Source organism: Parasteatoda tepidariorum, chromosome 1 (genome assembly GCF_043381705.1).
Source record: "Parasteatoda tepidariorum isolate YZ-2023 chromosome 1, CAS_Ptep_4.0, whole genome shotgun sequence".
Lineage (NCBI taxonomy): Eukaryota > Metazoa > Arthropoda > Arachnida > Araneae > Theridiidae > Parasteatoda > Parasteatoda tepidariorum.
This window is the reverse complement of record NC_092204.1, coordinates 47,654,687-47,669,784: the sequence shown is the minus strand read 5'-3', so window position 1 is coordinate 47,669,784 and position 15,098 is coordinate 47,654,687. Positions and strand designations below refer to the sequence as shown.

The window sequence follows — 15,098 nt, the reverse complement described above, 5'->3', positions numbered from 1 at the left end:
AAAAACGAAAAACGTGGGGCGCATGAAATACATAACAGTATATATACACATACATATACACATTTTCTTACTCATACACATGCACAGCCACATATACATCCACATACATATGGATATACACAAACATATTCCACATCCACATTCATATACAATTACAATTACAGATATACCATACACATATTCTCAAAAGCACACATGCACACACTATAGCATTACTGTTATGTATTTCATGCACCCCACGTTTTTCGTTTTTCAAATTTTTTTTTAATTATTATTCTCCACTACAAAAACGTGGTTTTTAAAAATAATATTTTTTTTTAAGTAATATTTATTATTATTTATATTAACGAATTATTTATATTACACGTATTTATATAATACGAATTTATTTGACGATTTTTGATTTATATCACGAATTATACTATAGCATATTTCTAATAGGTTTAACGAATTACATGTCATTTATTTGAATTCAAATTTATTTTAATGACTTAGTATTTACTTAAAAGATGTAATTTTTTTAAAAAAAAAGTTTTTATATGGATTTGAATGATTGTTTTGAATTCTTAGAATTTTGTGCATTTACAATGTACCTAAGTTAGCAGCAAGCGAAGCGAGCTTGGTTTTCGAAACAAACCATACAAGATTGCGTAGCAGTTTTCGGGGGTTGGCGAGCGTTAGCGAGCATGGGGTGCAGCCCACTAGTTTTTACAATAATTTTAAATGTATCCACGTATAAGCGTAATGTTCAAAAATCTTAGTTAAAGACATTTTAAACGGAGAAAACTATAGTTATAGTAAGGGTAATTAGATTTAGTACGTTAATTGGCTGAAAACTACAAGGATCATTCGTAAATTAAGTTCTGATTCCACCCGACTAACCACGCATGCGTAATAACTCCTGCCACGTCTTGCACGGTAAACGACGCCATTTGCTTTGGTATTTTTGCAGTGCTACACTTAAAATGTTTATAACAACTCATCGATTGTGAAATACGAAGAAGATTTCCGTTTTTATCAGTTGTCAATAAAGTTACAACAGCAATACGGAATAAACGGCGTGATCTCCTGCCGTCTGGAATTCTGTAAATGCAGGACAATGCATGACCTATATTTGCCATTCTTTTTTTGGATAGGAACAAGCTGACCACCTACCTTAGTGCTGAGTGATTTTTATGTGTTCAGTTGTTTTTAAGTATTGCTCAGTGAGAAAAACTTGGACACGAAAGACAATGTCAAAGAAACAGATCAGGATAATTTATCTATCTATAACAAATGGCTATACTTGGGTAATAAGTATATCGAATGGTTATACTTGTGTAACTAGAATAGTAAATGGCTCTTCTCATTTATTAAATATAGCAAATGGCTATATTTATTAATGTCACTACATAGGCGTACTAAAGCTTAAAGAACGTTATAGCTAATATTTAGATAAACATGGAATTAATATTTTTTTAAAAAACGTGTATAGATTTAAATTAACAAACTTCTGAAAAAATCGGTATTTTTTACGCTTTATAAGAAATTGGACCTGACTTTCCGAGAACATTTGCAGAGTAATATAAGGAGTTAATTCAAACTTACTTTCGCAATCTTGTAATCGGTGTGAAATACACGAAAAAATAACGATTAAACAGAGCAACGTTAATTTACTGTGATGACGACTTCAGCTCCACGATGTTTTATTGGTTTGATGTTAGATTGGAAAATGGATAAATCTCGATTACATGATAACTCTGCACAAACTAAAATTTGGTTTAATTTCATTTGAATGACTGCCTTTTTGTTCAAGTTATCAATATTAACGTAGAACTTTTTTTTCTTACAACTTAATAAATGATAATAATACAGAGATCTAGCATTTTAATCAACTCTTCCACGATTTCACGTATACATGTGGGTAACAGACCAAAGCAGCGTAAAAAAACCAGGGAAATTTAAAAAAACTGGTAATAAAATTATTTTATTTCTATCTTTTTATGACGGAAAATAAAGTGTCCGAGACTTTCACAGTTTATTAACTGTTATAGCATTTACGGCATCGAGAATGAAACTTCCAAGCAAAAATATTCCTCATATTTTTAATATAAGTTATTTTTTTCTAAAATTGTATTTTTTTAATATTTCAGATCCCCTTAATGTATTTTTTCTCGAAATTTTATCTGCAAACAAGTAACAGGAATTAAAAAGTTAATAACTTTTTAAGTTTATTTGAAAAATTTTGCAAATATTTCTTACCTTCTTCCTTCTTAGCACCACAAAGTCCTGTTAAGGTAAATAAAGAAACTGTCATATTAGTGATCAATAGGAGCAACAAAATCAACATTTTAATATGGAAATAATATAAATTGGACATTTTAATAACCACCATTGCATTTAATCATAAAATTATAACTATTTCCAGCTACCTGTGGCGAAAAGCTTAGTCACCTTTCAAAATTATCTTGTACAACATATTAACTTTAATAGTAATCAAGCTGAATGTCCAGCACAGCTGCAAATAAATATTCGAATTCTTCAACTCCTCCACAAATTCTATCACCTTAATTGGTTTTAAACAATATATTAACCAACTTTTTTCCCCATCCAACTGTTGCCCGTGGCTGTTCTGGCTCGGAATTAGTTTGATTTCAATTTTAACTATTTTCAAAAGATGTTCGTGGTATTGCTAAGGTTCTTAATATATTAAGTTTTTGTAAGAATTTAAAATCCGTCCGGCAGCCATCCCTCCGGCAAATCCCTCAAACCACTGTAAGTATGAGTTCGGGACATCTCAGCATCGGAAAAATTCAAATTCCGGCACAAATAATTGGTATTACTATATGCGGCACCATAACACAGTTCATGTTTAAAATTTCTACATCCATTTTAGAAAGAATAAAAAGTAAATCTAAATAATTACTTCGTTATCAAAATTTTAATTCTGTAAAAATATAATATTATTCTAAATAAATACCTAACGTATAACTAAATACTCAACACTACTTAAACTGTCACTTAAGACTAACTAACAAAATCCATCTAAACAATAACGTATAATTATTAAACACTACTTAAATTATTACTTTAGACAACCTAGTAAAATGATTTATTATAGATGACTAAAGTGTTGCCAATTTAGATTGAAAACTACCCTAATTTTCGGCGTCAGGTAAGGGAAAAGATATAGAAAATAATAAACGGTAAATGAATATTAAATAAGTCTCCAAGTTTTTAAAAGAACTAGGAAGAGAATAAAGAGTAAGTCAAACATTCATCTAAAAGATCAATCAGACTTTTCTCTTTTTCTAAAAGAAATCATTTAAATTATATTTTTTTTTCTTATTAAATCCCCTATGAATTACAGTAAATCAAGACTTTGCTGTAATCGAAATTTATTTATGAATATAATGTCCAGTCATGATTCAAAAAGCACCATTTCTCCTTCTTTTGTTCACCCAAAAGAACCTTCTGTTTCATTATTCTTTCAAAATACAATAAAAATATTTATACATATAATAACTTTGGAAGGTTTTTTTGCAATTTGTTACCTTACTCAAAAAAATTCGATAATTATTTTTGCGAGTTAAAATATTTTTAATTTTTTTTCTTCTAGAAGAGTCTTGAAGCAGACCATAAAAGAATAATTTCTTATGCATTGAGTATTATTTAAGTAATTGAGTTATACGTTTATTAGTAAGACTTTTCATTCTTGATGCTTAAAAATTCATCAAAAACTATTTATGGCCTTGTTCAGTCTTAATACGTTTCAGTACTAAGAACTACTGAATCATTTAACATTCAATCAGGTAGCATTTTTTATATTAATTTATTATTTATACAATTTTTATTCATACTTTATAATGGCCATTACTCATTTATTTTGTTCACGAAAATGTTAATTTTACGACAGTTTAGTTCTTTTTATCTGACAACAGTAGTCAACAACAGCTCTCAGCAGACAACAGTACTCAACATAGTGACAGCAGACACTAAACATACTAATACAATGAATCACATCACTTATTTAAGCATAGTTGCCTTAAGTGGGCGTTATATCGCGAGAAAAACATTTCATTTTAATTCGTGTTTCACATTTACTGGTTATTTAAGGTAGAGAAAAAGTCTAGATAAATCAAAAGTAAATAATTTTTTTTTGATGTTTCATGGTTTACTCTTTGATTAATCTGAACTTACTTTTTTTCTATAATTTAAATTTTTAATTACTGATATAAGTAAAACAAAATTCACAATGAAAGGTTTATCTTCAAATATAGCGTCCTCTTAAGCAAAAGTTACGTCTTAGAAATGCCATCACGTCAAGTTTTTGAATACAAATAATTTCTATCATAAAGAAAACACTTGAACTTGATTATGGCGATTTGGCGACATTATTAATATTTGGCGACAAAACTGTACATTTTCTGTTTAAAAAAAATAGCCAAATAAATTAGCATATAACATCAAAGTGTGTTTTATATAACATCAAAGTGTATTTTATTGGGCTCGTAAAACATGTATCAAAGTTATTTGACACAAGTTTTACAAACATAGTAACATTATTTCGCTCAATTTTTCAATTATGCTGTGAAGTGGAATTATCACCAGGGGGAGGAGAAAAAAAAGTCAAAATACCTCTCAACAGTTATGATCTCTATAGTGATGTCATAATTATGACACTATTGGGCTTAAGGTATGATTAACCCTTTTGACATGAAGTAATTTAATGAACTAATTATATAAATATTGATTTTAGAAGACATAACAAAACCTTGGTTTGCATTTTATAGTATTGCAAATAGTCACAAAATAAAGTGGTTACTAGTCAGGAAGATTACATTTTGAAACTCCATGTTGTCCTCTCAAAGAGGATGTAAAAGTGCAAAAGGGTAGAAGCATAATTTGCGTTTTGTGTTGTTTTTAATGATATAATTAACTTTTGTGTTCCTGGATATTTACGTTTTCCTTCATTGTGACTAAAACAATTAAAAGAAAAAAAGATGTCAAGGAGTTTTTCTGCATGGTGTACCTTAGTAGATCCAAATTTCATTTTCCTTCCCACTGAGAATTCGGTTTTCAAAAATGTAGGTGTCGATACCAAAGTGTACAAAAGCTGTTTTACACAAAGCATTTTATGGCAGAAGAGACGTGTAAACTAAAATTGTTAGCACGCCAAAGAATATTACATCGTATAAAATAAAGAAACAACTTATCGAAAGTTTTTTTTTAAATCAAAATTTTATAAGGTTGTTTTCTTACCTCTCAAACAGTCTAAAAGAGCAGATCCCATTTTTATATCTTAAAGAAATCAGACTAAAAATGTTTGTTCTTTTTCATTTGAAAATATAAATAAAGATCTTTCATATAACATACAGTTTTATAAAGTCCGCAGTAAGGCTGATATGATTATGCTAACCGTAGTTTCTGAAACTTATTCATCGATAAACAGAAATGACAATATGAATTCATACGAAACCAAAATGAGGTTATTTTATGTGATGTTTTGTACACTGTGACGTCATAAATTCATAGCATTGTTAAAAGTTAAAGACACATAAAACCTAAAACCGCGTGTTCTTTTCGTTGACAGTTGCAATTTTTATGTTTTGCGTCTAGTTAACTTGGCAGTGTTTTAGAAAATAAAGTAATTTTGAGGCCATAACTCAGAGATTTTAAGCTATTGAAAAACTTTGAGAAAGAAAGTTTTAATCATATTTAACAGGTCTCGGGTAAAAATTTTCCTTCAGTCTTATTTCATTATGCGGCATTTATTAATTGGGAATTTATTGAGATCTCTGATTTCAGTGAATCAATGTAATTAATAAGTTTTAAAATGTTTTCTGAATAAAAGTGGGTTTTAGCATTCTTTGCAAAATAAATGATGTTTTCCTCATTTTTTGTTAGACTAAGACACCAAGAATGCAAATGCTGAACCGCGAATAATACAACTGAATGTTAGAGAATTGACTTAGTCCATCGTAAGTATGTAGACAGGCAATAAATATTTGACACTATATTTATTTCCACACATATTCTAAACTATTTAGCAACATTCTTCATGTCTATCTTCGTTTCCAAGCTGAAAAAACTTTGAATTCCAGAAAAAAGGTCTGTTTATTTAAAAGAAAGTATGTTTTGTGTCTGATTTCCTATTAATTGCCAGTGCTAGCTAATTTGAGTAATGTAGCTGCACAATTGTCTCTCACTGTTGTACAGATTTTTGACTTTCTTTTTGCTTTAAAATCGGTATTTTTAGCAAAAGACGCTTATGTTTTTGAATGCAAAAAAAAAAATTTCGACATTCAAATTATTTTTCAGAGAAACATATTTCTAAAAATCCGAGTATACAAGGTCACGTGACTAAGGATAAGTTCTCCTTTTTACAGCTTTTACAATGGCTGTTAATTGACTTGTGGAAAATAAAATGCATTTTTAAGGGACCAAATAAGAAGGGTTTGCTAGAATTTTAACTTTGAACTATGTAAGTTTTTAACATTTTCTTGTTGTTTACATTTCTCAAAACTCTCATTGAACACGTAACAATACTTTTTATTTCACGTACTAATTGAGATCGATATGAACTTTTTCGATCACCTGATACTGTAAATAAGAAAATGGATTTTAACATATTTTTTATATTTTTATTAACATACTATTGAAAGATCTATTATTTAAGCATGAAAGCGTTAATGGACAAAATTAACTCATTTTAGCTCAGCTAATACTATTGCCACTCACATCTAAGATAACTTTCATTAATAACTGCATTAATTATAAGTTCTACAAAATATTTGAAAGCGTAGTTTAGTTTCAATGTTACGAATTATTCAGCAAATGTAACTAATCACTCGATCTCGATTGTCCATTTAATTAAAAATAACTTTATTTCATTCATTGTGGAAATGGCCTGCAAGAGGCTTCACCGTTCTCATTACATACCCTAATGCTGCACCTGACATAATTCTCTCAATTAAAGTGCAGCTTTAACGAGCTTCTCTCCTCTAATCAAGCGTATCTCTAGCATAGAGAGTGGAACCGGCAACAATTACATATCGCTATATTGTTCGAATTTTCCCTTTCAGCCGTTCCAAAAGCGAAACCATACAAACTCACCCCTTATAATAGCCTCAGAGTCTTTCTATGTTAAGGCAGTGCGGTATTAACTCTAGTTTCTCATATGCTGAAGTGTATATCAAAAGAATAGATCTCAGCTGAAACCGAAATGAATAGTGAGTTTTGATTAGAATAGAATGCTGAATTCGATGAGAACGTTGAATGACGAGGAATCCTCAGGAAATGGTCAAAGTGCAGGGAAGTTGGTGTCTTTTGAGGAAAAGATACGGGATAGGAAATGGCAAGTAATGATACCAATTATAAGCGCTTAACTCAGGACGGTACCCCTTAATTAATATAATAGCAGAAGAGGGTTGGCTAGTTTGCCTACAAGAAAGGCAGAAGATAGTATAGAGCTTAAATTTGCAACATTTAAGATGCATTTACACTCTATTCATAATTTGGAACAATTAGTTATTGATTGCCCATATACAACTAATCAAGAATACAGTACAAATCTAAGAGCTAAAATTGTATCATTATTGTCCTTATTTTCTAATACGAGACAAGATTTGATTTAGCTGTTACTCAGTATTTAACAAGATTTGATTTAGTTGTCACACAATATTTTACAAGATTTGACTTAGTTATCAAGTAATATTTTACAAGATTTGATTTAGTTGTCTCGCTATATTTGGCAAGATTTAACTTAGTTGTCAGACAATATTTCACAAGATTTGATTTAAATATCACACAATATTCTACATGATTTGATAAAGCTGTCACACAATATTTTACAAGATTTTATTTAGCTGGCACACAATAGTTTAGAAGATTTAATTCAGGCCAGTTACTTTTCAAAATCATTCTTTCTGTTGCAGGTTTATGCTTTAACGATGGTAACAGACTTCACATTATTTGCTAATTTTTGTTCAATTAAGTGTATTTGCCTCTGGATTGATATATTCAGAAGTTGCTATTGCATGAGATTTCTTTTTTATGCTCTGAACCATGATAATGAAAGCGCAAATATGAGAATTGCCCTAAGACTATTACTAAATGTATAAATATATTTAAAGGTGATTCCTGCGAAATAATATCGAAATGTTCTCCAATACTCTATTATAAAGCTGACCATATTCAAATATTCAGCTTATTTTCAATACATATATTTTTCATCATTTTCCCCCCATCGAATCGCAATTGTACTTCATCGTCAATGACGGTGCTTTATATTGTTTTTAAAATAAAAATATATACTTAGCAGATTATTTAAATAAAATATTACTTATATGACTATTTCGAATTACATTTCACTAGCTATTATTTATCCGCTTATATTTATTAATCATTTTCAAGAAAAATATAATATGATTAGTAAATTTGGAATTCCTTTTTGCTCTCTGTGAATGCTTGTGATGACTTGGATATAATAAAGAAATGAATATATATTGTACATTTGGATAATACTGATTAGGAAATGCAAGTAGTTGTAAGTGATAAGGCGACAGCTAAATAAAATTTCTCAATCAGACAGTGGGGCAACAAACCTCTCCTTCATGCTGACCCATAGTAGAATTTAATATAGTGTCTGTATAACATAAGAAGATTAAATGTCTAGAAAACTAGATTTCAGAGTTTGAATGAAACTTATAGGTTTGGTTTAAAAATCCTTGTATTTATCTCCCAGTTAGTTTCTTGAAAATTTCAGTCTTAGCTCTCCTTGTCCTCAATAATGGGTTGCAAATTAATGTTTAAAAGAGCGAAAAAATATGTTTCCAAAATTCTGAATAACTATTACTGATGTAAGAAAGAACATCAATCGGATTAAAATAATTTAAAACCAGTTTATTTAGGAATGAAGCTTGAAATATGTTTCTAACAGAGGACGAATGTATTTCAGTCACACTAAGCAAAAAAACTGTTTATACTTATTTATTTTTATTGATTTTATTTTTAATTTTATTTGTCAATACTCTTTTTTGTTGATGGTTCCAGTTTTTTCTTTGCTTTCTTTATTCTCAACAATGATTTGTCGGAATTTTGAAAAGTTTTATTTATTTATTTATTTATTTATTTATTCATTTACTTATTTATTTATTTATTTATTTCTCACGCAAATATTAGGCTGCGAACCTTGATGAGGGTAGTTTATTAATAATTTCGTATTTTTACAAGGTTTCAAAATCAATGTATTAAAGGTGTACATTTCGGAAAACCCTATGTATAGCTTTAATGATATTCTCTAAAACTACAATTGTAATATTTTTTTCAATTGCTGATAAAAGTCTTCTTAACTATTTTATTTATTTATTTTTTTCATATTAACATTAAAAATTCTATAAAAATTACAGTCTTTCTACTAACTTTATATATTTCTTGTAATACTTAAAATTAAAATTATATCAATAATTTGAGCATAAGGCTTTATGATATTAATTTGCACGCATCAAAGCTAAACTAATCTGGGTGATTATAAATTTATTTATTTATTTATTTTACGAATTGAACCTACTTTGTAAAAAATATTTATAAACTTGCGCATGATCAGAAAATTATAAATAAAAAAATATCTGTCGACAAACATAGCAATTCAATCAATATTTAAAACCCACCAGACTATGTGTCTAACACGGATAATACAGAGATATATCTATCCCTTACAACACGGAATGAGGTTCAATTATCTTTCCTTAGATGGTTCACTTCATTATGAGTGACATTTGAGTCTGGGCTCCTGTAATAAAGTTATCGCCTTCCCCATTAGACACTGTAATGAGAAGAGGAGCTACAACTCACTAGGTAATGGAAAGCTCTAATGCAATATTTTGTACTAAATCCGCTACACCAGGATACAAGATCCTTTTCTGATACTCCGGGTAAAAGGTTGAAAGTCGAAGGAAGCGTTCAAGAACCTGGTGTTATGTTACAAGAAAAAGATTTCATTTGTTTAGAGGGTGTTTCGTAATCTAACTCTCTTCATTATAATGTTCAAACGAAAATAGTAATCTTGGTTTTTAAAAATACGATTCTTTAAAGAAAATATTTCAATTAATTTAATGCATATATATATATAGTATTATTGTATTTTGTCTGAGGAAGTAAGGACAGAAAAAGCGAGAACCTGTTTAATTGCCGCAGGAAATGAAGCTGGAATTATTCGATGCATCTCTAAGTTTCACACACACCTAAACTAGTTTAAATGCTTTCATTTCCACTTTCCTCAGTAGTGATTGTTAAAATTTGAAAACCTTCTGTATTTTTTCCTCAGTTAAAGATCATTTTACCATCTCTAATTTGCATTATTCTTAAATTCGTTGTTCACAAAGATTCTAAATGCATTCTAAATCAGCTACACCAGGACACATGATCCCTTTTTGATACTCCGGGGATTCTGAATATATATATATATATATATATATATATTCAGAATCCCCGGAGTATCAAAAAGGGATCATGTGTCCTGGTGTAGCTGATTTAGAATGCATTTAGAATCTTTGTGAACAACGAATTTAAGAATAATGNAAGGCTGTATCTACACTAACTTTAAGTAGGAGATGAAAACAACCATTTTGTTTCCTGATAATTATTTTACAAGATTCCCGAACATCCACAACAGTATACACAAGAACATTTTATTGCTTGTGTGAAAATTGAAATGTTTTGCAATTTGCACGCCTAAAAAAATAAAGAAAAAAAGAAAAAAAAGTGGGAAAAAAATTATACTTCCCGCAGTATTAGAAGAGTCAATTTAAAAACCAGCATTGAAAATGAATAATTTTTTCCTTACAGTTTTTGTCTAAGGTGTGAACATTAATCTAATGTATTTTAGATTGATAAAATATTTAGGTATAATACAGGGTGTCCCGAAACGACCGCATAAACTCTGCGCAGCTAGATTCTTCGTTGGGAGTACATAAAAACTGCCCAAAGATGCGTTCCTGTACGATCCATAGTTTTAGAGAAAAATACGAGAAACAAAGTATAACGTCACAGCCGGTGCAAGAAAAAAAAAACACTTTATTGGACATATCAGCAACAGTATTTGCATATCTTTCCAGACGATAATGTTTAAAACGGACATTTTGAACATCTGATTTAAATCGTGCATTGTATACTACTGTTGATATGTTCAATAAAGTGTTTTTTCTTGCACCGGTAGTGACGTCATACTTTGTTTCTCGTATTTTTCTCGTAAACTCCTTGGGCAGTTTTTATGTACTCCCAACGAGGAATCTAGCTGTGCAGAGTTTATGGGACACCCTGTATATGCTAGACATATTTGGAATTCGCAAAAAATAAAAAATAAAAAGAAACTAGCCTGAAGAATTAATTAAATAATGTTTATTTATTTATTTAATGTTTTCAACTTCATTTCAATTCTGAGTTTATAAAGAATGTATAAACTTTTTTTTTTTTTAATTTCTTTTTTTTTCATTCTTTTTTTAATTATGAAACCTTCTAGTATTTAAAAGAAGGCAAAATATTTAAAATAATAGTAATATTGATTTTATTTTCAATAATAATTTTCCATTAATTTTAAAAATAACATTATAATAACATTTTTAATTTTTGAACGAAGTATGTTAAAATTTTACTTGATAAAATCGAAATTTTTTAAAATTCGAAATGATTGCCGTTTGGAATGGAAACATCTCATAAGGGTAAAAGATAGCTAAAACTTACTGAGTGGTCATGTTGCGCCATCTGGTAATCGCAGAACAAAACGAAGATAGAACACTTAAGTACGTTCTAGAATTTTTAACTTTTAATGTGAGTGTGTTTCATTTATATCGATTAATATTTTTTATATTTACTGTTATAAAAAAAAAATTTTTTTAACAAGATTTCAAAAAAGAATATTGTTTTGCCAAAAATTTTAAATCTATCTTTTTAATCGAGGGAGTAAAATTAAAGTTTTTATTATTTTCCAGTAAAGAAAACAACAATAAAAAAGTTAATAATAAATAAGTGGATTTTTTTACGCAAAGCTGTGGCACAATCAGAAATTTTTTTTAATAATTTGAATTGAATAATTTGACACTTTTTTTTAAACTAAAGTTACGTAAGTCAATACTACTTCAGAATTTATCTGAGATTATAATAATCATACACTGAGAAAAAAAAAAGCTCAAAACTGCCAGAATATCGTTAAATTAATCGCGTTTCTGGATCTATAGGAACACTTAAATTAATATATTTTTTAAATCAATTATCTTCATACTTTAGTACTGCATTAATTACAATATGTATAGTGAAATATATAAATAAAAAAAATTAAAATAAGATATTAATTATTATTATATATCTATTTAATAAAATACACTAATGCACAGATGGCTTATAAAAAAGATATTTCGTTTTCGTGTTGGCAACAAAAAAGTGAAATATCAAGCAGATGCCCAGTCATAAGCATTAACGCACAAACGTACATACTTTCTGAATGAAAATCTTTTTCTTTCATGAGAGACGAAAAACTAAGATTAACTGAGCTATAAGTTGGACAGAAAGGAAAAATAACCCTTAGCACCCTTAGCAGGGGTTTCGGGTCCCCTTGCTTTGTAAAAAACACTAAGGCATGCGGATATTAATAGAAAAAATAATTTTCCTTAATGCAATGCAATTTATTTTCTCAATGGTCATAAAAATTTGAATACTGAAATTGAATGGGAATGGACGCGTAAACATATCTGTTTAGAAATTTCAGAATCGAAATTCTTTTCCACCGTGGGCTACGAGTGCTAAAAAAACTTAAGCTAACCTTCCTACTACTCTGCTAGTAGAAATGAAAGGAAAAAAGTGATCCGGTTTATAAACTTGACGCTATGTTTTATGAACTTGAGTTTATATGTCTAACTCTGTAGGATGAAGTTAGTTAGATTAGACTTAAAATAGTTGACGGAATTCTAGTACAAACAGATAAAGCTATATTCTTGTTTTAATTACACTTATCAATTTACACAGGTTATTTATTAGCTTAGAACTATTTTTTAGTTTTAATGAGTGATGTTTTATGATTAATATAGCAGACAGATGCGTTTTACACATAAAGATCTATCAGTTGCGTCTTTTCCTCAATTTATTAGCTATTTCTTTTATTTTTATATACAACATTACTATATTACATTCGAATAAAGATCTTATAACAGTTTTGTGAAGCAATCTAGAAAAAACTGTAAAAGCATTTTGAGGTGGTTTCCGAGCACAGAGAAGAAGAGATATGTTACCTCATTTATTATTATTTAAAGAATTGTTACTAAACTATTAATTTAGACATTTTACATCAAGAAATTAATAAATAAATAATGAAATTCGTTAATAATAATGAATTTCAATAGTTTATTCTTTTCTTTTCTTTCAAATAAATTATTTTCCTTTTATGCATTTTCCAGTTTCGATACCTTATCCAGGTTTTTTTTCAGAATGTACACTATTTTTTTCAAACAAATATCCAGCACACTTTAAATTTTTAAACACAAAACATCCTGTTTCAACAACGAAACCCAACAGAGATATAAAATATTCAAAATAACTGAAACGAAATTGAAAAAACTTTGACGTTTTCTTAAAATGTTTTCCACAAAATAACGATATATGAATCAATATTTGTAGGTATATTTTGCACAAAACTTCATTAGGTGTCTGGACAAGAAATAATGTTTCAAATCAATACCGTGGATAGTGGATATATTTGTATTTGAGTACTATATAGTTTTTAATTACTTTAAAAAAATTTATCTTAATATTTATATTTACGTATAAAGTGCAATCATCCCTTCACAATTATATACTCTAATTTTTTGTTATAAAGAATACCCATATAATAAAACTAAAGCTAACGCTCTAAGAAATGGATAATAAATAACCTAGAAACTTATAACTTTCAAAAAAGAACTAGGTTAAAAATCTCCTTAAAATAGATTTTTTTGCGCTACAACAATAATCTCATAACTTTGTCTTCTTGAAATATTTATTATAGCTTTGAAACAATGTAATACTTTTTTGTATATGTTATTACCAAAGCGATTATCCTAAAAAGTAAAATTGGTAGCTCGGAATTTCCTGATCTATAGCTGACCATTCCAATTTCCTGACCATTCCAATGATGCCGACAGGGGACGTAAAGTCTTTAGCGACGAATCCCGCTTCCAACTGATTCCTGACGATCATCGAAGACGTCTTTGGAGACACACAGGGTAGAGGGGGGATCCTGCCTTCGCTAGCACGCCACACCGGCCCTCAACAAGGCATTATGGTCTGGGTGCCATTTCCTTTGACAGCCGGACCCCTTCGGCCGTCATTAGAGGTACACTTACAGCACAGAGGTACGTCGACGACATCCTAAGACCTGTTTTGCTACCGTTCCTTTTACAGCCCCCTGGGCTGGTTTTTCAGCAGGACAATACTAGACCACATACGGCACGTGTTGCTATGAACTGCCTGCAAGCTTATCAAACTCTTCCTTGGCCTGCCAGATCACCAGATCTCTCTTCCATCCAGCATGTCTGGGACATAATGGGAAGGCGATTGCATCTGGCACGGAATGTTGATGACCTCGTTCGACAATTGGATCGAATTTGGCACGAAATACCGCAAGAGACCATCCGGGAGCTTTATCGGTCTATGCCACGCCGTGTGGCAGCTTGTATCCAGGCTAGAGGCGGGTCAACACCTTATTGAACTTGTTACTATAACTCTGCAATAAATTATTCAATTGTTCTGAAATTTTAATCATTTACTATTCTGTACATTGTCTTCCTATCCACGGATTTTCGTTTCAATATGACAACTCCTTCTTGGTGCGTCGATTTTTTTGTTATAGAGTGTATATATTTTTGAACAAAGAATTAATTTTTATTTTAAGAAAGTTATTATTAAAAAACATCGCAGAACATGAAAATTTATCTTGGATTTATTTTCACTTTTTACTTTTTTTCTCGCTATTTTCATTTTGAAATCAATTATTTACGTCTTCAAATTATTTTTATTATCATGATTTCTTTTCTTTTTTCCTTTCTACACTTTCCTTTTAAAGTTTGCCGTGTTTTAATACTAAAATGAAC

The 15,098-nt window shown here is 29.5% G+C and overlaps 1 protein-coding gene across 5 annotated transcripts in view; it reads right to left on the bottom strand.

The window, feature by feature from the left end:
• Window positions 1-15,098, bottom strand: part of LOC107454917 (sialin-like) — a 62,586-nt gene that overhangs the window by 25,199 nt on the left and 22,289 nt on the right. For 3 of the 5 annotated variants that reach the window (XM_016072256.3, XM_016072257.3, XM_016072258.3), the window contains exons 1-2: window positions 5,242-5,367; window positions 2,242-2,268 (exon numbers count right to left, since the gene is read on the bottom strand). In XM_016072256.3, the coding sequence (XP_015927742.1) occupies window positions 2,242-2,268; window positions 5,242-5,272 (58 nt within the window). In that variant the 5' untranslated portion in view covers window positions 5,273-5,367. Of the gene's footprint in view, window positions 1-2,241; window positions 2,269-5,241; window positions 5,368-15,098 lie in introns of those variants that run through there. The other 2 variants (XM_016072259.3, XM_071179805.1) reach the window with 1 other exon arrangement.